Source organism: Zea mays, chromosome 6 (genome assembly GCF_902167145.1).
Source record: "Zea mays cultivar B73 chromosome 6, Zm-B73-REFERENCE-NAM-5.0, whole genome shotgun sequence".
NCBI classification, from domain to species: Eukaryota; Viridiplantae; Streptophyta; class Magnoliopsida; order Poales; family Poaceae; genus Zea; species Zea mays.
The window spans coordinates 171,238,921-171,264,414 of record NC_050101.1 but is presented as its reverse complement, the minus strand read 5'-3'; the positions used below and the strand labels follow the sequence as shown (position 1 = coordinate 171,264,414).

Genomic DNA, 25,494 nt, shown 5'->3' with positions numbered 1-25,494 from the left:
GATACGTGCTAGGACCTTGTCACACCCGGATTTAAGGAACAAAGCTGGGTGCATCTCATACATGCGCCAAGAAGACAACATATATAATAACAGAGTGTATAGAGATAAATGTCATAAAACATCAGAGTATTTATTACATAGCGGAAGACTTATTACAAAATAAAGATAAATATAAAACGAACTAAGGATCGTCGGCGCCAATGTCGACTGGGAAACGCCACCTAGATCAGATCATACTCCTCGCCTTGTGGCTCCTCCTGAACCACCTGTTCTTCTCCTGTGGGGGGGTGTGAGACAGCAAGAGTGAGCTCACATACGTTCATCGCTCAACAAGTTGTGGGGAATAATGTGGTATGAACTCACCAAATGTGGGAGTTCATGAAGTGTAAGGCTGATCAATGGAATAAAGGCTGAAGTTGAGCATTGCTTTTATAAGTTGGTCAAAATTTTATTAGCAATTACTAAGTGTAAGTAAATACCAAACCTTAATAAAGAAAAGTAATAGTAAAATAATCCCAAATGCAATGCAAATGTCCAATTAAATTTAAGTTCCATAAATTAATCATGTGAGGGTCCGAGCCGCTCATGACCGTGAGCACGGCTAGTATACTAGTTTTACACTCTGCAGAGGTTGCGCATCTTTACCCACAAGTCATGTTACCCATCTGCCAAGAGATGGCCAATCCCATACGCCTCTACCGAGGAGGCGAGGCAGGGTAACACTACGAGGCCTTTACAAAGTTCCACTAGCTTCAGAAATCCCGCTACAGTTTATAGGAAGCTCCAGTGCAGGGTTCTTGCCTGACCGCCATCGCAGCAAAATCAACCCAAGGACCTCCCTACACTGACCACTCCCCTACTGCCCTTGCCCCTTTCGGGTAAGGAAGACCTCCACTAGCTTTCCTAGTTAATCAGCCAAGGGCGTCCCATTAAACCCTTGTGGTAGCACTGTTTTCCCGGGTGGTCGCTCCATGTTCCCATTAACATAATGATCTTAACATGAACAGTAATAATAAAAGAGAATAAAAGAGTAATTATGAATAAAGTATCTTCATACCCAAATCCACATAAAGCAATAGCAGGTACTACCCAAAAATATTTCAGTGGTAAACAAGGTATAAAGATAGCCAAAACTAGGGTAACCTATTGGGTCCCATCAAAATTATCCTATGCAGATCATTATAATTAATAAGAACATGGCTGGGAAAAAGTAAGTGATCAAGGGCACAACTTGCCTTCAATGAGCTCCTGCTCAGCTATCTCTACTTGCTGAACCTCAGAATCCACAGTGGTTTGCTCGTCTACTCGCATCAACACAATACATACATAGTATAGCATGAATTAACATCACATTAAACATGTAAATAAAATATACAGTAAAAATCTACACATTAAAATGAAATCGTAGGAACTGGAATCACTAAATTTGGAGTTATAGAATTCAAGTTATGAATTTTCTAAGATTTAATGTGCTTGAAATAGGGTTAAATGATAAATAAATTTTCTAACAGAGTTCATGTCAAAACAGTGACTCTAAGTGTTAGAGAATAATATTACAAAATTTTAGAAATTGGAATGGTTCAATTTGGAGTAAAAATGAATTTTCTATGCATTTTACAAGTTTCTGGAATTGTTTTTGTATTAAAAATGAATTTCTAATATTATTTCTTTGTTTTTAAACACCTCTGGACTCGGCCTCATTTTCCAGAAACTCAGGGGCTTCTACATAATTTTCCTAAGACACAGAACTCCCCGCAGTGGACCGCGGGTTTATTTTATAAACATGGAGGGGCCTTTGTGCACATCGACACGGCTGAAAGGGTATCTTCGCATCATAGCCGTTAGATCAGCGCCCTACAGTCTGGATTAAATCGGGCGCTTGATGAACTGGTACGCGAATAGGACCGTCGATCGAGCAATCAATGGTCACGATCCAACGTACGAAGAGGTATGCCCGATTCCAATCCCAAGCGTAGGCCGAAGATCCAACGGTTCTGCCTTACTGGAACTTATCCTCCGCTCCTGTCCTAATCTCGGCCCTCCAACAATGATCTAACGGTCCGAAGACCTTCTTCTACCTCACACCCTCCTACCGCACTCTCTCAGCTAGCACTAGCAGGCCATGGCCGCGATGACCCTCCCCCTAGTCGGCAAACTCGACGGCGATACCCAACAGCGATGAACACGACGAGGATTCCGCACCGTGGTTCAGAGACAACCTTCTAGAGTATGGCGCTAAGTATGTGAGTACAAGAACACAGAAAAGCAACGCACCGGCGGTCGGCTGCGTGGAGGTGGGCACGAAGGCGAACCAGCGGTCGAAGACAGCGAACTCGTCGGCGAGGGAGGCGTAGACGGGGACAGCATCGGGCCACTGCGCACTCCTCCCCCCTTCTTCTCTCTCCCCTACTCCGTTGAGCTCTAATGGAGACGAGGGTCTTTCTTCTCTCACTGGATGCACTAGACGAACGGGGTAAGGCGGCGGCACGATGCGGCTTAAATCGTTGGGCGAGCTGCTAACCCGCGCGTGGCGCCCGGGCGGTTGCAACAAGCCCGGTCTTCGCGCGACTGACTGCGCCAGGATCGCGCCATGGAGTCAAGCGAGCTTGGATGGAGTCAACGCCCGTGAGTCCCACGCTCCAGTCAAACAATGCCGACACATGGGTCCCGAAGTCAGTGGGAGCGCGCAAGCGCGGCTTGGCTGGTGCGCGGGGCCCATATGGCAGTGGCTAGCGAGAGTGGGCGGAGTGCGCGCAAGTCGAACCGAGCCCATGAGCCAGCGCCAGGTTTACAAGCGTGTGAGAGGATTCTGGCGCGAGGGAGAAATGGAGAATGGGCCGGCCAGAAGGCAATTGGGCTGCGCGGTCGTTGGGGAAGAGAAGCTGAATGGGCTGAGCGATGAGAAATTGGCCCACGCGCAAACTGCCATCCACTTCCCCCCTTTCTTTTTATTTTCTATTTTCCTTTCTTGTTTTCTTTTTATTCTTAACTATTTTGAATTTAAATTTGAATTTTGAATACAAATTTCACCATTGAGTCAAGTATACAAATTCAATCTTATAGTGGAGGAATAATATATTTTTTTATTTACTTATTTTTTTATCCACAAAATTCTTATTTTCTTCTCTTTTCTAAATTCTACAATTCCTTTTGGATTTTAAATTCCGCTTTGGACTTTAATATATTTCTTGTCACATTGTTATTTTATTTTGTCACAATGTGCACACAAAAGAAAATCCCAGCATGATGCATAATTTGTTTTTAGGTATCTTTTGTTATTTTTTTTCATGTGATGTTCTCATGGAATGATAAATATGGATAACACACATATATACCCAGGAATATCATTTCTCCTTTTAGGTTATCCTCCACAAATTACAAGTTCGGTATTACAGACCTCGACCTCTAAGGAACATATCCACCAAGCTATTTTAGAAGATACATCACAAACATAGATACCATGACCAAGGTTCTACAAACTGGTTGGGACCAAAAACTAGTGTCAGCAACGATAATTGATTTATCGTGATTGATGAGAATAATCAATACAAACCGGCAAATTCAAATCCAAACCCGTTTTTTATTTTGACCGGTTCGAAAATGGTTTATCGACGACCGATTAACCAATCACCAATTAGATAAACCGGCATCAAAGCGCAAGAAACCCAACCTTTTATTTTTAGTGAATAAAGCACATTTAAGTCACAAAATTAAACAAAAAATAGCCTAAATGTTATCACAAGTCCAATAACAGTATTTACAGGTTCAAAATTCATTACATGACACGGTTTCATGGTTTAAATACATTACATGTCAAATTTCATAGTTCATAAAAACTATTGAAGATACAATACTGTCAGAGAGGAAAATCTCCGGCCGGGTGGCGGAATGCACCCGCCCTAATCCTAAGATGAGGAGGGGGCTTAAGCGTTTTGCTTGTTGGTAGATGAACGATGAACCCAAGAACACGCAAGAGTTTAGAGTGGTTCAGGTAGGGGTGAAACGGGTAGGGTACCCGAAACGGGTACCGGATACGGGTACTGATTCGGGACTATTTTTCGGATACGGGTACGGGTATTTTTATATTCGGGACGGATACGGGTAATACCCGGATAGTACAATTTCTGATTCGGGTCGGATACGGAGCGAGTACTACCCGACAAATACTCGGATATTCGGGTCGGATACGGGTACCCGGAATTCGGGTACCCGTTTTTTCTTTTTCTACATAATAATATAGTTATAAAATCATAACTTTTGCATATAAAATCGAACGAAGATAAAGTTTATATGAAAATTTTAGAGCTCGAAGAGATCTATAACTTTGTAGTACAACACATTTTTGTTTAAACATATCTTTAGGCAAAAATCATTGAAATAATGTCTAAATTTATATCAAAATAATAGACTTTATCATTTTCATGTGGGGACTTAAGATTATCTCCATGTGGGAACTTAGGATTATCTTTTTATAAACTATTTATTAATATTGGTAACTTATTTGCAATTTCCAATCGACGCTACAATATTTTTATAAATTTAATTGTATTTTAATAATTTTCTACAACAAGAAATTAATAATACACCAAATAGCCTAAAAATTTCATGAATTTTTACGGGGACACAACATATATCCATATATAGTTCTCAAAAACATTTGGACTATAAAATCCACAAGATCTTGGTGTTTCTTCCATTCCACTCCCACTTATTGCGTGAGTTACATGTAAAATCATTTTATGTATCAAGTTTCAACATAATTAATTTATTAGTATTAATTTACTTGCAATTTTGTGGTCGAACAAGAATATTTTATGATAACCAATTAATGCATTATCCGACAAATATCCGATATCCGATCAAATAATATCTGTATGTGTCCCTTATCCGCCCGGATAAATATCCGGTCCCTGTATCCGTATTCGTCCCGTTTCTAACTATCCGTATCCGATCCCGAATCCGTTTTAAATACATTAGGGTAGGATACAGGATGAGCTACTATCCGTCCGTATCCGCCCGTTTTCACCCCTAGGTTCGGGCCGCCGGAGCGTAACACCCTACTCCACTGTGTAATGTATTGAATCTGTTTGAACTTATGAGCCTGAGCTAAGTCTAAATGTGCTTGAGTCTGTAACCTTGCGTGCCCTCCCTTTTATAGCTAAAGGGGGCACGTACAAAGACATTGAACCCCGACATATGAGCCTAGGGACATAACAGAGGGAACACCTGAAGCAACTAATGTCAGTCACCTTGTGCAATCTCCCTGTGCGTAGGGAATTTAATCTGCTGCCGACGTAGTAATGTCAGTAGGGCGGACAGGCGGCGCGTCTTTTCCGCAATAAATGTAGAGATCGCGTGGCCCAGAGGCCTTACGTCAGGCTCCGCCTGCTGGCTTACGTCACGGGCAATAGGCCACGTGGCAGCATCGGGTCTCCGCCTGAGCGGGGAGCGGAAGCGCACTGGACAAACCCCTGACGAGTATCTGCGCCGGACCCTGTACGTCCCTGACCTAGGCCATGGTATTCTCTGTTCCGGAACTTTGTCGTGGGTGGTCCGGACCTCACTTAGAGGGGTCCGGGTCCTGTCCGAGGGAACGTGGAGGTCTTGGGTCGTACCCGGAGGTCCGGGCTATGCATACGGGGGTCCGGCACTTTTCCATGGGGGTCCGCCTCTACTGACGATATCATGGCATATGTTACCTTCTCTGGTCACGTGGCGGCCCTGGAGTCGTCCATGTGATGGGGTCGGGCGTCGTTAATACTGTAGTAAGGGGTACCCCTATTCCAGGGTACCGACAAATACATACTTCATGAATTATGAACAACATAATACATTGCTTATGCGTCAACTACACCTTTTACATAGACAAAGTCTATATTCCAAATCCGCCTTGTACTTTTAACAAGTCAAACATTTGGTTGTACTCCTCTCATTGGCACATCCACCTCGTGCAGGTCACTCATTAGCACATCCACCGCATGCAGGCCACTTCACCAACTGAATAATTCACATATTGTGAAAATGAACATTGTCTTTCATAGAATCGAGGGTCCGATACTTTGTTGTAGATCATGGTGTCCGACCTATGTACGCTTGTTTTAGATGGTGCCTGTACGTGATCCTTGGCTCTTTGTGTACCAGTTTCTCCTTCCTAATAGGTGTTCTACAAAAATATGGCACGGACAGTGCCTTGTGAGGAGCCACCACCGTCTCATACGATACATGTCACTACTTCATCTTTCATAGTTTGTTGCAATACTTGCTCTTGATTCTTGTATTATATCCGCATATTCCCAAACCAAATCGATTCATCCGACATCACTTATCACTAAAAATAGTAATAATATTTAACTATTACAAATAGCAGCACTAATGCTATAAAAAGAATACTACAAAATCAGCTAGAAGGCCGGCTAATCTACAAAATCGGCCGGTCTCATTTTTTTGGCCAGCTTCTTGTGAAGAAAATTTATTCAACTCCTATTCACCTCAACCCTTCAATGGTTGCATGCTAATACTTGTTCTTCAGTACCTAAAAAGTATATTTATTTTCAATACATATCGGTTGTTTTGACCCCTACGATGGCTTCCTAATAAAAAGGTTCGGCAAGTTTAATCGATCTTTATATTTTATATACAAATTCAAAACTCTGCAGTCTGTACAAGCACTTGATAGCGACAGGAGCATATTAACACCCCGTTGGATGATTGGCACTCAGAATCCAGGAAATGGTATTGGCTGAAGCAAATGCTGATGTTTTATTCTGAATAGCAATACATTGGAATCCAATTCCACACTACTGTTCATTTTAGTAACCATGGCCGCGCACAATTCAGAGGCCGTGCACTCCTTTTGGGTGGAATCGGCTGACCTTTTTCCAATCGTGCAGTTCACAGTTCTGTACTCCTCAGGGCTTGGAATTCAAAGGTTGTCTAGCCCATCCTTTGGAATTGGAAAATTCCCTATGATTTTACATACCAAATTCTTGTCCATCCAAACAAGAATTTGATTTGAAGCCCATTTCAATATCCAAACTGATTTGGTATTCAACATCGATTCAATTCTTTGCTGCCAAATTCTGACAATCAAACGAAGCGAAAACAATTCTTTACACGAAAATATGGCTGCTTTTAAGTAATTGTGCGACAATTCACAGTGAGGGCACGATGGGAAGCATCTGCGCTCTCAAAGAAGAGTGAATCGCCAGATTAAACTCTCGCACACCAAGGTTAGGAGCCCGAGTATTCAGGATCAAACTCGGGGCCTCTTTACATGTGCATTTCAATACTTCCTCCGCATGTGCGGAAAAATAAAAAAAATCTCGCAAGACTTCAAAACAAGCAAATTTTTATCATTTTCTGACGACCAAAATCTTACAGCAAAGTGAAACTTATCTAATCCAAGAAAGACTGGGCGTTGATAAGGTCGTCAGTTAGGAGCGAAAGACTATTTATTCAAGGTAATCAAAACCACTAGGGTTGATCATCTGAACTATGCACATTTACTCATCACCCGACCTTAGGAGAAGCCATGAACCACTTATATAGATCACAAAATAAACTCACAACGTACAAAATAACAAGATCCAAATGAAGAGGGGCCTCAGAAGGAAGGCAGAAATGGTTTTGTAATCAAAATGTATCATACAAAAATAACATCCATATATTTCGTCTTCGGCCCCTAGATGAATCAAAATAAGATCAAATGAAAAAAAAACAGTAAACCTAGAAGATGTGGCCGACCTCATAGAGAAGATTAGGCTTATCCACATAGATGGATTCGGACATATGCTTGTCTATTTTTTTGATTTAATCATCGGCCAGAAAACAATAGTAGTAAATCATGGAACAAAGGCTAAATAGATAAGAAAATCTCGATGGGGACTGAGGACTGTAGGCAGCGGACTCGGAATATGGGTGGTGATATATCAGGATGGTCGGCAAGGCAATCCAATCAGATGCCAGTTACGACGAACGAGACCAATAGATACAATCTTCATCGTCCACAACCAAATACGTATCTCAAATCCCCGATCAAAAAGAGAAACCAGCAAATAATGAAAACACAGGAGCAGATCCAAAACCCAATCCCGCGCATGAAGAGTGTGGATCCACACCGGAGGGAAGAAAAAGCTTCGTTGAGATAGGTGGCGGCAGCGTCGTAGGTTGAGAACTTGAGATCGCCGGCGCGCTATTATATAGAGGGCCCTTGTGCACTAGGGTTTCGCGGCGGCCGGCGGAACCTCTGGTTCTTCGATTCTCCATAGGTCGAGCGAATCTCAGCCGTCCGTCAAAGTCTGTCGTCGATGTCAAGTAGGCCCAACTTTCACTCGAGCAAACGACGGGTTCCCGCAATTTGGGCCCAGGCCCAAAATAGTAACTCCGATGAGTGTCTCATGAAGTCATGATACAGATTTCTGCAGTCTCACTCAGGTGCGGAGGGCCTATTATAACCTAGTATAGCTTGGGTCATACCTAAGTTTGAAAAATACACATCAATTATTCAGTTCATTTCTCCTCTCACCGCCTATGTCCACCTCATCCAAACACCTCCTGCCACCCCCAACGGTTCGTGTCACAAACTAGTATTAATGTTAAGTCTGGTACTCATATATCCTAAACTCGCGCCAAAACAGAGAACCACTATCTAAAAATTAAAACCTCGAGAAGAATATTAATATTTGAAGAAAAAGCTACACAGCTGCACCCTCGTGCTCTTTAGACCCTGTTTGTTTCGGATTATAATCTCTCCAGATTATATAATTCAGCACAAATAATCCAGTAGGTAAACAAACACATAGATTATAGGTTCAGAATATATAATCTAAAGCACAAATTATGATAATCTTCTCAAGAGTAGCTTATTTGAGATTGTTTTTTGCAAAAGATCCACTACCCATGGTTATGTAAATATAAATTACAATATATAACCTCCTTTATTTCTCACCTCAAATAAACAAACAAGGATAATATTGTCTTTATAAATAATCTACATTACCAAATAATTACATATAGATTATAGTCTAGATTATATAATCTATAAGCTGAAATAAACATGTCATTAAGGCCTTTTTGTTTCAGCTTATAGATTATATAATTTGTATTATAATCTAAATTATATAATCTAAATTATAATCTAGATATATTATAATCTACATGTAGTTGTTTGGTAGTCTAGATTATACAAATGTAGATTATTTGTAAAGACAATAGTACCCTTGTTTGTTTATTTGAGGTGAGGAAAGAAGGATGTCATATATTGTAATTTCTATTTACATAACCATGAGTAGTGGTCTTTTACCAAAATAATCTCAAATAAGCTACTCTTGAGTAGAATATGAGATTATCATAATCTGGGCTTTAGATTATATAATCTAAACTCATAATCTATATGTTTGTTTACCTATTGGATTATTTGCGATGGATTATATAATCTAGAGAGATTATAATCCGAAACAAACAAGGCTTTAGTCTATCTCTAGCAGCTTGTTCATACTCATGTCCATATTTAAACTACACTATGTGAACATTACGAACTACAGTATAAAACAATACAAAACAGTGTTTTTGGTAAACTTTGCTCGATACAGCCTTAGGTTTATATATCGTGTGAATACAAGGTACCAACACTGGAACCATAAAAGTCGACCAGCTGTCTTGGTCTCTTAGATCAAGCACAATAATAAATTTCAATTCAATTGTCCAGAACGCATGGATGGATCGGATTAGCTACCGCGCACCATGTTAGTAATGGCGGCTGCTCCTATCGATCGCGCTCACTAGGCTAGGCAGCGGGAGGAGCGAGCGGGGCGCGGCAGAGCGGGCAGTCGTGGTGCGCGCGCAGCCACTCGCCGACGCAGGCGGCGTGGAAGTAGTGCATGCACACCGGCAGCACCCTGACGGCCTCGCCGTCGGCCAGCTCCGCCAGACACACCGCGCACGCCGCCTCCGCCGGCCACCCGTCCGCCCTCAGGTACGTGCACACCAGCGGGCCCATCGACCGCACCATCTCCACGGCCACTGCCGCAGGCGCCGGCAGCTGCGGCGGCGGCGGCTGCACCACGACTCTTTCCTCCCGGCTGCCGCGGCCGCCGCCGCGGCCAACGTCGACCACGGCCGACGGCACGCGGCGGGGACCGCCAGCGTTGCTCGGAGTCGGAGCTCGTCGTCCGCGGCGGTCGCCCGCCTCCTGCTCGTCGCCCTTGATGAGCGAGCGGAGACAGAGACGTAGCAGCTTGGCGAGCAGGGTGATGACGGTCAGGCTGACGACGAAGGCGCCGAGCACCTTGAACTCGTACTTGTAGGCGTCGATGTTGGCGGTCGCCATGGACGGGATCGATCAGGACCAGCCAGTTGTTATGTTCGTTTGCTTATATAGGGAACGGGCGGAGCTAGCCTAGCTAACGGCTAAACGACGAAGCTCCAAAAGCCAAAGTCACAGACTCTGGATCTCTCCGATTCTGAGACTCCCACGATCGTGAGCGGTGATGATTAACTGCTGACTTCATTTAGCTGATAAAGTATCACTCAAGAGGAAAAGCCTAGAGTGTATCTCTCCGATCTCTCCGGTCGATGGTACCGGGACAATCTTGGTAATCATAATTTACCGTTGACCTGATAAAGGCCTTTCCGTACGCGCTGCTCTTGCAATTGATGTACATTGTTAGCCAGGGTTACGATCCGTACGTCGGTATTTGCTATGCGTTAGTTTTTTTACTATTATTGAGGTACGTCTGGTTCGACAGTAGATTTATGAAAATCCAATTAGAGCTCACGGTTATGGAAAAGTTAAATTATGGTTGGTTATCAACTATAGATTCTGTAAAAACATGATAACTCAGTAACATGGATGATAAGATTCTGAAAAATATAGAATAAGAGATGATTCTAAATTGAATTGAACTAGAGAAATCTGTAGATTTTTTAAAATCTGATGTTGTAATTGTTTGGTTAAAATTCTAGATTTTCGACATTGAATCTTCTGGTTTAGAAAGTTAAACCAAACACCGTTCGAATCCACCACGAGTTTCTGGATTAGGGCTGTGGCTAAAAGAATAGCCAATGCAAGAAAACCAGCCACCGCAAAGGAGGTCAGAAATTGTCACAGATGGCACCGCAAGTACATGCTACTGCGGTACTGCCACCAGAAGAAATCAGCCACATATACAGCAGCACAATGCAAAAAATAAACGCAAAAATGTTGTTCGAAGGATGCAGAATAAGTTCCGCACATAGATAGAACAAACATAGAAGAAAAGAATGCAGCTAACCATCGACAAGTCAAGAACCCAATTCAACGTTGTCAGATGAGAATCAAGGACTACACAGAGGATAGTAATTTGACAACAGTTGGATATATCACAGACAGGTGAGATGCTTCTTTCTTGCATCGGATGCAGTACAAACTACAAACCATGGTACAGAGTCCAGCAAATAATCAAACCGTGTGAGTCACCTACACCTACTTAATATACAGATACTTGTGCTCGGAGTCTAGTTTGCCGTACTCGTGGTAGCCTGTATGAAAATGTTACTAACAATCATCAGCACAAAGGTAAACAAAGGGCTCGTAGCAGCTTCAGCTTCTGCTTGGTCCGGTTCTGTCCCCAAGGATCATCTGCGGGTCGAGGGTTGACAGAATTTGGGGCATCGACATACCACCAGATACAACAATTTCTGCAAATCATGAGTGCAAATACGTTCAGTCTCTTTTTGCTGGAGTAGCCATCCATGTTTCTTGAAGCAGAATATCAAACTGTGCTGAAATGGCAGAGTAAGAATTTACCGATGCCTTCACGCACAGAAAGATTTGGCCTTATGACATCCTTTGAATTCACCATGAAGATATCACCAATGTAAAGATGGTTCGTTGGGACATAGACGCAGTAAAGATCTTCTTGACCAGAATAACTCTGCAACATAATAACAGGTTTCATGTACTAACATAATAATAACTCTGCAACAAAACCATGAGCTAACATCAGAAATGACATTAGTACAGCCAAAAAAAAAACCGTTTCATCAACATAATTCTTCTCGTGCAGCAACGGAAACAGAGAGGTCATCTCACTATAGTACCCACCATCCACATGTCACAACAGTTAATTTTCAACCATAGGTAATAAAACTTGCTTGGGTTACTCGCATAACAGTAGAAGCATAAAACAAACAGCATTAGCATGAAAAGCTTAAGTAGCCTCATTTGGGGCAAACCTGGAGGGATACTGACGATGTGATGAAACCAAACGCATATTCTCCAACACGAGGATGCCTTATGATGACCACTTCCTTGAACGCCTGTTTGTTCTGATCTGTAAAAGGTAACCAGAGTTTATTCAGCACCTCAGCAAACTCGATTGACCAGTTTGTTGATTGATATTACCTGGTGATATTGCAGCACTAATTTGCTTCGATGCATTGTAGATATGACGAACAAGAGGCATGCGCTTAATAATCCACTCGCCAAGGCTAAGGACAGATGCCCCAAGCCAAGATGACATAAAGACTCCGATCAAAAATATGAAAGTAACAGATGTGACAAAGCCAAGACCTGTGGAATCATCAGAGTGCAAACTGAAAACTTAAGCTGGATAAGTGGTAAAATGTTCTTCTCACTGATGACAAGCTATCATATAACAATAAGTTTGCCAAAATGACCTGCATTCTAACTTTCCCAGATTTCTGAAGGAACTGATACTCTAATCCCATCCCATGGTGTATAATGAACTAAATGAAGAATGAAAATGGTCCCTTTTTCAGAATGAAAGGAAACCATTACAATATTACATAATACTCTCTATGTTCAAAGTTATAGTTCGCTTTACTTTTGTCCTAAGTTTTAAAAAAAAACCAGACCCAGTGTTGGCGACTCCCACATGAGTGGGGTCTAGGAAGGAATAACCGACACAAGCCTTATCCCTGCATTTTACAGAGATGTTGCATCAAACCCAGAACCTTTGGCTCAGTGGAAAGGCTTCTCATGGTCTCACCACTATGCCAGGCTTGTCCTTCTACTTTTGTCATAAGTCACATCTATGATTCTATGAGTTCAATATATGCATTATCAAAACATATTTCAGGGAGAATTCGATGTTGTTGATGTTGGTAATTTTTCTATTAACTTGTCAAAGATGAAGAAGTTTGACTAAGGACAAAGTCAAAGTGAACTATAATTTTGAGCAAAGGGCTAGATTCTGATATTTCAATACAAAAAAGTAGCTCACATACCGAATATGTTGATTCCCAGTTGAGCATAGATTGGAGAGAAGAATCCATCAACAAAATGAATGAACCACCAGGTGATGTAGAACGTTATTGCTATGGGGAAGAGAATTACACTGGAGAATACCAGCAAATGAAATGAAGAGAAGAAAAAAAAGTTTTAGTATATGTGCAGGCACATGGAAAGATAATTTCATGTAGCATCATTGCAAATGGCATAAATTTGGTGCATGTAAAGTTGCCCCCCCCCCCCTCCCGCGTTGCAAATTCTTCAATTGGCTGTCGGTACATGGTAGGTCTTGGACAGTTGACTGCCTAGCGAAACGGGTCTCCCACCCAGAGGTTTGCCCTTATGTGATCAAGCCCAATCACCTACTGGTTGGCTGTGTATTTTCTCGCCAAGTCTGGGGCTCTGGGCATATATTTTCAGTTCTTGGGCATAATGCAGTATTTTCAGTTCTTGGGCATAGTGCAGTAAGTGCCTGATCCCTCAGTGAGTTGTTTCTCTGAATGGTACAGGAAAGTAATTACAGCAGTGCCAAGTGTGTGAGGGCCTCAACTCTTGATGATCTTGGTGGCTTGGGAGGTCTGGAAACACTGGAACGGTTGTGTGTTTGAGAATTTGAGGCCGAGTAATCAGACTGTGCTTAGGGCAGTAAGCATGGAAGGTGGCCTCTGGTGTCCAGCAGGGGCTACGAAGCTCCAAGAGCTCATGCCCAGGTTGCTGTAACTGGTCGTTTTTTCCGTAAAGCCTGTGGCGTGACTCTTATCTTGTTTCCTAGGGAGTTGGTATGTGTGGTGTTCCTGTACTCAGGTAGTTGGATCTGGGTCCTTCTGCACTCGCGTATTCTTTTTTCTACCTTAATGAAAAGAAAGGAACAGAACCAAGAACAAAATAAACAAGCATCCTACTGTTCCTAGTAATTAGAACCCTATTGGTAATATTGAATCACCTGCCTAAATGACTTCCTGATGTGAAAAGGGGAATGGAAGTTAGCACAGCAACCATATAGTACTGCACCAAGAAATTTGGCTTTTTAAGTGGCTACTGGCTACTAAGCCGTGGACCATGGTACGTATCCACAACAACCAGGCTATACACGAGTACATGAAAAACCATGGAAATTAGAACCTATCATTAGTTACTAGGAATTCCCCTATTACAGTTCCATTGCTAAATGCTAGACAGTAACCAAGAGGCGAGGGAAGATTAAATTTGCAATACTCTTTACCATCCAGTCATGAACTTCTTTGAAGCCCAACTGCGGACAACCTTATGGAAAGCCTGCATGTCAAGAAAAAAAAAGGGGGGGATGAAAAAGAATCAACATGAGCTGTTCTAGCTTGAACCCAGAACATGCTTTCTCAGTTTCAGCAAGACAAGTATCAGATAGGAAAAGCAAGAATGCAAGAGCAGGAGCAAGAAAAAATGTATTTCAGTTGCTGTCAAGTAATTGTCATTCAAATTGCAGCTCAGCATCCCAAGCGCTCTAAGCAGTTTAGAGATTCCCTAGAAATTCAGAATAAAAAATATTTCGAACATCATTTTTGTTCAGCTGGTAATATTAAAGGTGTGCCATCGCAGAAAAACAACTGGGTCACAGTCTCTCGGCGTTCCATTTCTAAGCTGATCAAATAAGCTAGATCGAAGCTACGCACCATCCGGTCATTTGCCCACAAGACCCAAATGGGACATTGAACTATTGAAGCATTTTCTAATTCCTAGTACATAAACTGCTACTCTCGGTTCATGCCGTTAACATCACAGTCAACAGGACGTAGCTGAATTGGAAACAACTAAAATATCTCCATGGATTGTAGTATTATTGTAGACTAACGGAAAGGCAATTGAATAAAAAAAGGAGGCAAGAGGAAAAAAAACAGGCAAACTATGCAATCGATCAGGGAGGGGGGCGGGGACGTACCTCGCGGCCGGAGGAGGATAGCGCGGCGGAGGCGGAGGAGGCCCTGTCCCCGTCCTCGACCCCGTCGCCGGGCGCCGAGCCGCCGCCCGAGACCGGGATGAGGAGCTCCCGGTCCCGGTCGCGCCCGCCCATCGGGCTCAGGCTCAGCGGAGACTTGTTGTCTCCCATGGGGCTCGTCAGCCGCCTGTCACCCTTGCCGGCTCGGGTCGTCGCGATCGCTGCTGGGGGTGGGGGACGGAAGGGGATGCCGGCTCGGCACGGCCGCGGAGGCAGGAGACTTTTTCTATTTTGATTTTTAGCCCAATTTTCGATTTTTTTATATGTAATCTGAACTCTGGTTGCCCGTTGGCACGCTCTTCCTCGCCCACCGCCAGCCGTCGCCCGTCGGATGGAGGCGGGGCTCACATAATCGTGTGAGACAAAACGACAGTTAATGAGGTGGCAGGTGGGTCGGTCAAGGGCATGGACGTCTCTTGAGAAAGGATTAAAGGGATGTTTGAATGCACTAGAGCTAATACTTAGTAACTAAAATTAGTTGAAATATCTAAACAACTTAGCTAATAGTTCAGCTATTATCTATTTTTTATAAATTAGTTAATAGTTAGGTAGTTATTTGTATTAGGCATGGACATCCACCTATAGAAAGTCGAGATACCTCGTAGGTATCTCACCTTGAGCGGGGCTCTGTCTCGCCCGAAGTTGACACGACTCACTCCGCGCTCACACGGGGTCGCCTCAGCTCACTCACCTGAGCTGGCCTCGAGTAGATAGGACGTGGACACTCGAAAACAAGGAGAAGACAGGTGCATGCCAACCCGCGCTGTGGCAGCGAAGCACAGTGGTAGACAAGACAATGATCACGTTTCACGCAACGGTATGATTACGCCTGTGCCAAACAGTGCGTGCACGCCGCCTGGCACCCTCCGATGTGACGCCTAATACGACAAACCGAGCGGGACGAGCCTTCGGGCGCGACCTCTTCGCCTCGCCCGACCCAAGCTCAGCCCTCAGGCAAATTCTCCGCCTCGCCTGAGCTCGGTCTCGGCCACCGACTACGCCGTGAATCCCGCAGACAGCCACTCCGCCCGACTGTAGCGCGCGTCAAGAGATGGCTCGGCTGTCACCTCGGGAAGACTTCTGCATTAACCAAGCGAGGACTATGATCTCGATAAGTGCTGAAGAGAATCTCGACGTCATCACGCGCCAGGACGATGACGCACCCCGTAAGCAGCCTTTGGCCCATACCCAGCGCTGTTACAACCACTACGACACAGGCGGCCTCTCCCTCGGGAGCTCGAGCGTACGAACGACTCCTCGTTCTCGGCTCTCTACGGGAAGTCAGCAGGCAGGCGTGAATCTACTGCACGGTTCGCCGTGACGTGAGATGCCAGGGCATCGCTCCTTCAAATACAAGACTCAACTTCGCCATGGATGCTCCCCTGGGTGTATAAATAGGGCAGTGGTCCCTCCATCAACAGAGGGAGACACACGTTGACGAGTTCTTGCCTTCTCACTCTGTCTTAGATATTGGCACTTGCTTCAATCATCTCTAGGAACTTGGGGACTTCACCTCTCCCGCTGTGCTTGTAAACCCCTACTACAGGCACTACGGTGCGAGTAATATAAGCCTTATCCTCTCTGCTGAAAGTAGGATCTCGAAAAGCTCGAACCAGGATAATCGCTTGTGTTATCTCGCACACCATCTAGAGCTAGCCACGCGACATATTATTGGTTAGTTAAGTACCCACGGTCCAAACATCGACAATTCTTAATAGTATTCGTAATCTAGGAACTCAGAGTTTTATCATACAATTTTTAAGGTCTTTTAACTGTCTCTTGTATTTTTAACTTTTTTTAACTGACTCTTGTATTTAGAAAATCATTCTAGAGTTTCTAGATTTTATATGCCCTACAAAACAAAAGCTACACCAAAATTCTGTACGACTCAGAGTTGTATCTTCTAGTCCAAATTCGTAAGCAACTTTGTACGTAAATGCCATTCCTCAAAATTCATGTCAATTTTTCTTTCCTTTGAAACAAGCCTAAATAGTACAGCCAGCATGACACTGACATGATCGAGGCACTCTCGTCATCTCATGTTAGACATGATGCGACAATTTCGTTATGGAAATTTTCCGGTCAATCAAAGCCGGAAAAGAGCTAATCCATGGCGAGCTGCAGCCAAGGAGTGTACCCGCTTGCAACTTGCAAGATACCCCACCACGGGACCATTCGCAAGTTCTAAGCTTCCAAACTCCCAGGACCAAGAAATTATGTGGAATCAAGCACAACACATGAACACATATCGATAATGTTACTGGGGCAAATTATTCAAGAAAGGGTGAGAGGAGCTTCGATTTATTTCCCGCTACCAGGCAAGTAAAAATTACAAGGTCTGCACAAGTACACGGTGTGTACTTCACACGTAGCGACAGCGCCAATGGTTGGACGATGTACAGATACAGAATGTGTAGGTTCCTCCATGCTTCCACAGAAACCCTGCAGAAAAGAAAAGAGGGGCTGGTTCAGAAACTCGAACAGAGTTGATTTGTAGCAATTCCAGACAGTCCAGGCAGAGAGGTTTACAGCTGCCACATGACCACAGAGCAGAAATACGAACAAAAAACCATCTTAGAAAAGCACAGCATACACATATCGGATGCCAGGAGGTAATTCAAGTTCCGACAGCACTTTTTGTTCCAACATGACTTGTGAATCTAAATAAATGATGATTAAAAGGTCATAAATGCATACCATGAAGTGGATTCTCAATCGTACAGTGACGCTATGTAAGATCATCTATGTATTGATGCAAACTGCAAACTAGGTTACATGAGACAATGATCAGGAGGGGATTTTTGGTACCAAATATACAAGTTAACCATATGTGATCTGAGCAGTAAACCCATGAAGATGATTTTGGTGGTACGATAGAACGATTCTGGGTGATGGTACTTGGGCACCACACTGCTGAAAATGGAGACCTCAAGGTCCAGTAAGACTGTAACTGCTTAAAGTGACACCATAATACCATATACACTACGGCACCAGTCTTATTGTCACAAAAAGCATGAGACCTGGCCTTTGGCCTAAAACCCAGTCTTGGAGCATCTCCAACAGTGCCTTAAATGAAATATAGGGCTCAATTCATAAAAAAAAACAGCTCCAATAATACCTCATTTTATAAATTTTTATTAAAAAAATATAGGCACACTATGAAGTGACCCAAATATACTACAACTCAGATTAGTGCCCTATCTTTGTTTTCTACATCATTCAAAATATTTTCTTTTCTAATAATGTAATTTACTTCCTAAGATACATGATTTATGGTTTAATTATTGGACCTCAATTTGTTTTTGGTGTCCTAATCACTTTAACTGATCTAGTATTTTAATTTGGGGGCACTATTTTGAGGTACCTTGTTGGAGATGCTCTATGCAATAGGAAATTGCAACAAAGGAAGCTGATTCACACCAGATGGATTAGCAAGTAGCAACATCTAGCTCCAGATGAATCCCAATAAAATTGCTTCTCTCAAAGGCCAGAGCTATACTGAAACTAGGTAGATTTTTTATCCGGGATATGGGGAAACTAATAGGTTAGGTCCATCATAAATGCATAGTCAAAAGTGACAGTGATGCAAATATCAGTTTTGCAGGTCACCTTCAAATTAAATTCACAATCATGATAAAAAATGTGATTGTATCATGATTGTCAAGCATGATATTCAAAATACTAATAAGTTAGCTATATACCTATACTACTTGCTCTTTAGGTTATTTTATATCACAGTAGTCAGTAGTAGCTGTCCAAACTTGTGGGTCTTTCTTGAGGAATTGTTCCACTAACAAAACAATCACGAGACTAGAATAACAAAAAATATGATAGATGGCAGTGGGTCAAAGCCTTGTTAGACTCATCCTCCCAGCTTGGATTAAATCCTCACAAAATCAGTTGCATATAAAAACAAAAATCTCATGGAATCAAATAGAAAAGCACAAACAATTTGAAATTGTAGCTAGTACCTAGTAGTACGATGACAGGGAGATGGAGATGGAAAGACCAATTCCCCATATTTCAGATACTGTTGTTATTACTAAAACAATAACACTGAACCCTTAGATTGATTTTATTGTTGGATTTATTCTTCTCTAAGGTTGCCTTCGGTTATTAATGTCCTCCAGTGAAGTACGTAATTGCCCATCTATTTCACTTCTAGCCCTGCCACTGTTTATGTCTAAAGTTGATTAATTCGGAAAAAGTTTCCAAAATCCACTAACCTTGGATATAGATGAACCTCGACTGAATTGGATCGCAAACTAAGCAATTCTTACTACAAGCCAACAACATCAGTCAAATTATTTGATGCTGATTTGATATGGGATTCTGGCTACAGCACAGCCAAACTATCAGTAAACACAGCACAGATGAAACCGTATGTTTTCTCATCACCAACAGAGGGACTCCAAGGATACTGAATCTGCGTGGATACTGACCTCTCATCAGCCAATCACGAAGTTAGAGCTTAGAAGCGAAGTGCTTCCGCTTCTCCTCATCGCTCTCCTCGACGATTCCAACTGACCTGCAGGCCTCAGGGTACATGGACATCCTTATGGACGCGTAGACGCCTCCGTCCCACTTCCTCGCCGCGAGCTGCTCGGCAAACTTGAAGGCCTGGTCCGCCGTCTCGAGCGCAGAGGGGTAGACGGCATCCACTATGCCCATATCCTTGCCCTCCGCGGCCCTGACCTTCTTGCCCCTGAGCACGACGTCGCGGAGCGCGTTGGCGGCGGTGATCTTGGCGCGGAGCACGGCCATGAAGTAGGGCGGGAGGGGGAGGCCGATGTCGACCTCGCTCATGTAGAGCACTCCGCGGTCCCCGCGCATGATGCGGTAGTCGTGGCAGAGCGCGAGGAGGCACCCGCCCGCGGAGGCGTGGCCGGTGACGGCGGCGACGGTGGGCATGGGGAGCGCGAGGAGGTCGGCAACGAGCGGGCGGAGCGCGTCGACGAGCTCGCCTAGGCGCGCGCGGGAGGTTCCCGCCCACCCGATGTCGAGGCCGTTGGAGAAGAAGCGGCCCTCGCCGACGGTGACGAGCGCGGCCCCGGGCCCCGCCTTGGCCGCACCAGCCGCCGCGGAGGCGACGGCGGATCGGAGCGAGGAGATGAGGGCGTGGCCCAGGCGGTGCTCGCCGTCGCCGGTAAGGGTGAGGACGAAGACGCGGCCGCGCTGCTCCAGGGTGCACATCGTGGCGGCTGATGGGGCGGGCGGCTCTTGGGGTAGGTGTGGACCTTGGAAGGCGTGTGGTCTTGGCCCCTTCGGCCTTCGCTCTTCACCAGCAGAGCAGGCGATGCCGATGATATGCTAGAAGTCGCAACTCGCAACTCACAAGGCGGCCAGATTGGTCGTACTTCGTAGTGGACGTACGCTCCAATGATGCCAGATTATTCAATCTGCTGATGGATTGGGGCTTCTGACTCTACTAGGGGATTAAGCTGGATTGCTGAAATTTCTTTATCTTTAAAGTCAACGGAAACGAGTCCAACTAGTCTATCCACCTCATTCTATATTTTTCAGCCGTCCGATCGGACACCGATGGTCCATGAAACCTTTCACTCCTCCGTCCCGCGAAGCTTCCAGACGATGGCCCCGCGCAGCCTCTCCAATCCGCGGCGGGCGACTGGTAGTTGTATGGTGATGTTTGGTTCACTAAATATAACATAAATGGTAAGATAACAAGTTTGAATAGATCGATATTCATTTCTAGTTATTCATTACGTTACCAACATGTGAACCAAACGGTAATATTATCTGCAGATAGTCGCAGGTCCATATTACTAAGACCCTGCTTGTTTCAGTTTTTAGCTTCTGGTCACCGAAACCTGTTGCGGACTGTCAAACGCTCAACTTTTAAGTACGATTCTATAAGATTCGATTTGGTAAAAACTATCTAAAATCAACATAAACACATAATCGACCGAGTCATTGTAATAGTAGGAATTTGTTACTTTCTAGATCCTAAATCTTATGAAAACTTTTATCTTTCTCCGCACGTAATTCCTATGATAACCAGATTCTCAACGCAACCACATTCTAAAAAAACTAGTCAGAAAATATGTTGTTTTTGAGGAATAGACTTCTGTAGGGCTCACTATGTATCCAAGATCAGTGTAGTCTCGACTTGCCTACCCACTCTAGTGGATTGGTCATACATCGTGTCTGCACCACCATTTTTAGGGATAGCTGGGAGGTCCCTACCAAGGATGGCCTTCGTGTTCGTCCCGCGCCCAGGTCGGGTGCGCTTGCAGTAGGGGGTTACAAGCGTCCACACGGGAGAGGGAGCGAGCGGCCTCACGCGAGCGCCTGTCTCGTCCTCGTCCCCGCGCGGCCAACCCCCTCTAAGAGGGCCCTGGTCCTTCCTTTTATAGGCGTAAGGAGAGGATCCAGGTGTACACTAGGGGTGTAGCAGAGTGCTACGTGTCTAGCGGAGGAGAGCTAGCGCCCTAAGTACACGCCATCGTGGCGGCCAGAGAGATTTTGGCGCCCGGTTTGTGTGATGTCGTGGCCGTCGGAGGAGCGCCGGAGCCTGGCGGAGGGACAGCTGTCGGGGCTGTCAAGTCCTTGCTGACGTCCTCTTGCTTCCGTAAGGGGGCCGAGAGCCGCCATCGTCAGGGAGCGTGCGGGGCGCCATCATTGCCTATCTGGCGGAGCGAGCTAGATGGGACGTCGGTCTTGTTTCCCGTAGCTTGAGTCAGCTTGGAGTAGGGTAATGATGGCGCCTCCCGTTGACGTGGCCGGTCCACGCCCTAGGTTGGGCGATGTGGAGGCTCCTCCGAGGTCGAGGTCGAGTCCGTCTTCCGTGGCCGAGATCGAGTTCGAGCCCCTAGGTCGGGCGAGGCGGAGGCCATTGACTGAGGCCAGGACGGAGTTCGAGTCCTGGGGTCGGGCGAAGCGGAGTTCGTCGTCTTCTGGGGCTGAGCCCAAGTCCGAGCCCTGGGTCGGGCGGAGCAGAATTCGTCGTCTTCTGGGGCTGAGCCCAAGTCCGAGCCCTGGGTCAGGCGGAACGGAGTTCGCCGTCTTCCGGGGCTTAGCCCGAGTTCGAGCCCTGGGTCGGGCGGAGCGGAGTTCGCCGTCTTCCGGGGCTTAGCCCGAGTCCGAGCCCTGGGTTAGGCGGAGCGGAGTTCGCCGTCTTCCGGGGCTTAGCCCGAGTCCGAGCCCTGGGTCGGGCGGAGCGGAGTTCGCCGTCTTCCAGGGCTTAGCCCGAGTCCGAGCCCTGGGTCGGGCGAAGCGGAGCTTCCTATGGTGCCTGCGGCCGGGCCTGACTGCTTGTCAGCCTCACTCTGTCAAGTGGCACCGCAGTCGGAGCTGCGCAGGCGGCGCTGTCTTTCTGTCAGACCGGTCAGTGGAGCGGCGAAGTGACGGCGGTCACTTCGGCTCTGTCGGCTGAGGGGCGCGCGTCAGGATAAAGGTGTCAGGCCACCTTTGCATTAAATGCTCCTGCGATTTGGTCGGTCGGCGCGGCGATTTGGTCAGGGTTGCTTCTTGGCGAAGACAGGGCCTCGGGCGAGCCGGGAATATGTTCGCCGCTGGAGGGGGGCCTCGGGCGAGGCGAAGATCCTCCGGGGTCGGCTGCCCTTGTCCGAGGCTAGGCTCGGGCGAGGCGTGATCGAGTCCCTCGAATGGACTGATCCCTGACTTAATCGCACCCATCAGGCCTTTGCAGCTTTATGCTGATGGGGGTTACCAGCTGAGAATTAGGAGCCTTGAGGGTACCCCTAATTATGGTCCCCGACAGTAGCCCCCGAGCCTCGAAGGGAGTGTTAGCACTCGCTTGGAGGCTTTCGTCGCACTTTTTTGCAAGGGGACCAGCCTTTCTCGGTTGCGTTTTGTTCCGGTGGGTGCGCGCGAGCGCACCCACCGGGTGTAGCCCCCGAGGCCTCGGAGGAGTGGTTTGACTCCTCCGAGGTCTTAATGCCTCGCGCAATGCTTCGGCTGGTCTGGTCGTTCCCTCATGCGAGCTGGCCGTAGCCCGGGTGTACGGTCGGGTCCCAAGTTCTCGGGCTGGTATGTTGACGCTGTCAACGGTTTGGCCGGAGCCGGGTTTGCGAGAGCAGCCCCCGAGCCTCTGCACAGGGCGAGAGGGCGATCAGGGACAGACTCGACTTTTTTACATACGCCCCTGCGTCGCCTTTCCGCAAGGAGGAGGGGGGGAGAGTGATAGTCGCCTAGAGGGGGGGGGGTGAATAGGGCGAAACTGAAATTTCAAATATGAACACAACTACAAGTCGGGTTAGCGTTAGAAATGTAAACGAGTCCGCGAGAGAGGGCGCAAAACAAATCGCAAGCGAATAAGCAAGTGAGACACGCGGATTTGTTTTACCGAGGTTCGGTTCTCGCAAACCTACTCCCCGTTGAGGAGGCCACAAAGGTCGGGTCTCTTTCAACCCTTCCCTCTCTCAAACGGTCCCTCGGACCGAGTGAGCTTTTCTTCTTCTCAATCAAACGGGAACAAAACTTCCCCGCAAGGGCCACCACACAATTGGTGCCTCTTGCCTTGGTTACAATTGAGTTTTGATCACAAGAACAAGTGAGAAAGAAAGAAAGCGATCCAAGCGCAAGAGCTCAAGAGAACACGACAAATCTCTCTCGCTAGTCACTAAAGGCTTGAGTGGAATTGGAGAGGATTTGATCTCTTGGGTGTGTCTAGAATTGAATGCTAGAGCTCTTGTAGTAGTTGGGAAGTGGAAAACTTGGATGCAATGAATGGTGGGGTGGTTGGGGTATTTATAGCCCCAACCACCAAACTTGACCGTTGGTGGAGCTGTCTGTTCGATGGCGCACCGGACAGTCCGGTGCACACCGAACATGTCCGGTGCCCCCACCACGTCATCACTGTCGTTGGATTCTGACCGTTGGAGCTTCTGACTTGTGGGCCCGCCTGGATGTCCGGTTCCTTGTCCGGTGCGCCAGTATGGGCGCGCCTGCCTTCTGCGCGCGCAGAGCGCGCATTAAATGCGCCGCAGGTAGCCGTTGGCGCCGAAGTAGCCGTTGCTCCGTGGTTCACCGGACAGTCCGGTGCACACCGGACATGTCCGGTGAATTATAGCGGAGCGGCTGCGATGCGTTCCCGAGGCTGGCGAGTTCCGGAGGCCGCGCTTCCTTGGAGCACCGGACACTGTCCGGTGTACACCGGACAGTCCGGTGAATTATAGCGCGCCGGCCTGAGAAATTCCCGAAGGTGGCGAGTTCAAGTTGGAGTCCTCTGGTGCACCGGACATGTCCGGTGGTGCACCGGACACTGCCCGGTGGCACACCGGACAGTCCGGTGCGCCAGACCAGAGGTGCCTTCGGTTGGCCCTTTGCTCTTTCGTTGAATCCAAAACTTGATCTTTTTATTGGCTGAGTGTGAACCTTTAGCACCTGTATAACTTATACACTAGAACAAACTAGTTAGTCCAATTGTTTGTGTTGGGCAATTCAACCACCAAAATTATTTAGGAACTAGGTGTAAGCCTAATTCCCTTTCAATGTCCCCCTTTTTGGTGATTGATGCCAACACAAACCAAAGCAAATATGGAAGTGCATAATTGAACTAGTTTGCATAATGTAAGTGCAAAGGTTGCTTGGAATTGAGCCAATATAAATACTTACAAGATATGCATGGATTGTTTCTTTCTTATATAACATTTTGGACCACGCTTGCACCACATGTTTTGTTTTTGCAAATTCTTTTGTAAATCCTTTTCAAAGTTCTTTTGCAAATAGTCAAAGGTAAATGAATAAGATTTTGCAAAGCATTCTTAAGATTTGAAATTTTCTCCCCCTGTTTCAAATGCTTCTCCTTTGACTAAACAAAACTCCCCCTAAATGAGATCCTCCTCTTAGTGTTCAAGAGGGTTTTGATATATCATTTTTGAAATACTACTTTCTTCCCCTTTTGAACACAATAGGATACCAATTGATAAAATTCTTTGAAAACACGAAGTTTTTGAAATTGGTGGTGGTGGTGCGGTCCTGTTGCTTTGGGCTCTTACTTTCTCCCCCTTTGGCATGAATCGCCAAAAACGGAATCATTAGAGCCCTCGAAGTGCTTTCTTCCCCTTTGGTCATAAACAAGTGAGTTAAGATTATACCAAAGATGAAGTCCTTTTGCTCTCTCCCCCAAAGATGGAGAGTGGCTTGGAGCGACGGCGAAGCATGAGTTACGGAGTGGAAGCCTTTGTCTTTGCCGAAGACTCCAATTTCCTTTCAATATACCTATGACTTGGTTTAAAATAGACTTGAAAACTCATTAGTCATAGCACATGAAAGAGACATGATCAAAGGTATATAAATGAGCTATGTG

General features: G+C 45.7%; 2 protein-coding genes and 1 long non-coding RNA gene across 3 annotated transcripts; all 3 read right to left on the bottom strand.

Moving 5' to 3' along the window:
• Positions 1 to 6,738: 6,738 nt before the first annotated feature.
• LOC100279661 (uncharacterized) lies at positions 6,739 to 8,152 on the bottom strand. Its single transcript, NR_157246.1, has one exon. It is a non-coding gene; the product is annotated as an uncharacterized lncRNA (long non-coding RNA).
• A 3,050-nt stretch (positions 8,153 to 11,202) lies between these two features.
• On the bottom strand, positions 11,203 to 15,389 carry LOC100273275 (Protein LIKE COV 1). The gene is made up of 7 exons (NM_001147716.1): positions 15,147 to 15,389; positions 14,454 to 14,506; positions 13,228 to 13,337; positions 12,383 to 12,550; positions 12,214 to 12,311; positions 11,786 to 11,912; positions 11,203 to 11,676 (listed from the first exon to the last, which is right to left on the bottom strand). The coding sequence occupies exons 1-7, from the start codon at positions 15,312 to 15,314 to the stop codon at positions 11,579 to 11,581; spliced, it is 822 nt and encodes a 273-aa protein (NP_001141188.1). The 5' UTR covers positions 15,315 to 15,389; the 3' UTR covers positions 11,203 to 11,578.
• Positions 15,390 to 17,479: 2,090 nt separating this feature from the next.
• Positions 17,480 to 20,510, bottom strand: LOC100284027 (carnitine racemase/ catalytic). Its single transcript, NM_001156925.1, is given in 2 exon segments — positions 17,480 to 17,645; positions 19,646 to 20,510. A coding segment is annotated over 1 exon segment (729 nt). The 5' UTR covers positions 20,397 to 20,510; the 3' UTR covers positions 17,480 to 17,645; positions 19,646 to 19,667.
• Between the last annotated feature and the right edge of the window lie 4,984 nt (positions 20,511 to 25,494).

Coding starts and splice junctions, on each gene's coding strand:
- LOC100273275 (NM_001147716.1), bottom strand. CDS start 15,314: ATGGGAGACAACAAGTCTCCGCTGAGCCTGAGCCCGATGGGCGGGCGC. Junction 12,551..13,227: donor ACTGGGAATCAACATATTCG/GTATGTGAGCTA, acceptor ATGATTCCACAG/GTCTTGGCTTTGTCACATCT. Junction 11,913..12,213: donor CATCGTCAGTATCCCTCCAG/GTTTGCCCCAAA, acceptor ATTATGTTGCAG/AGTTATTCTGGTCAAGAAGA.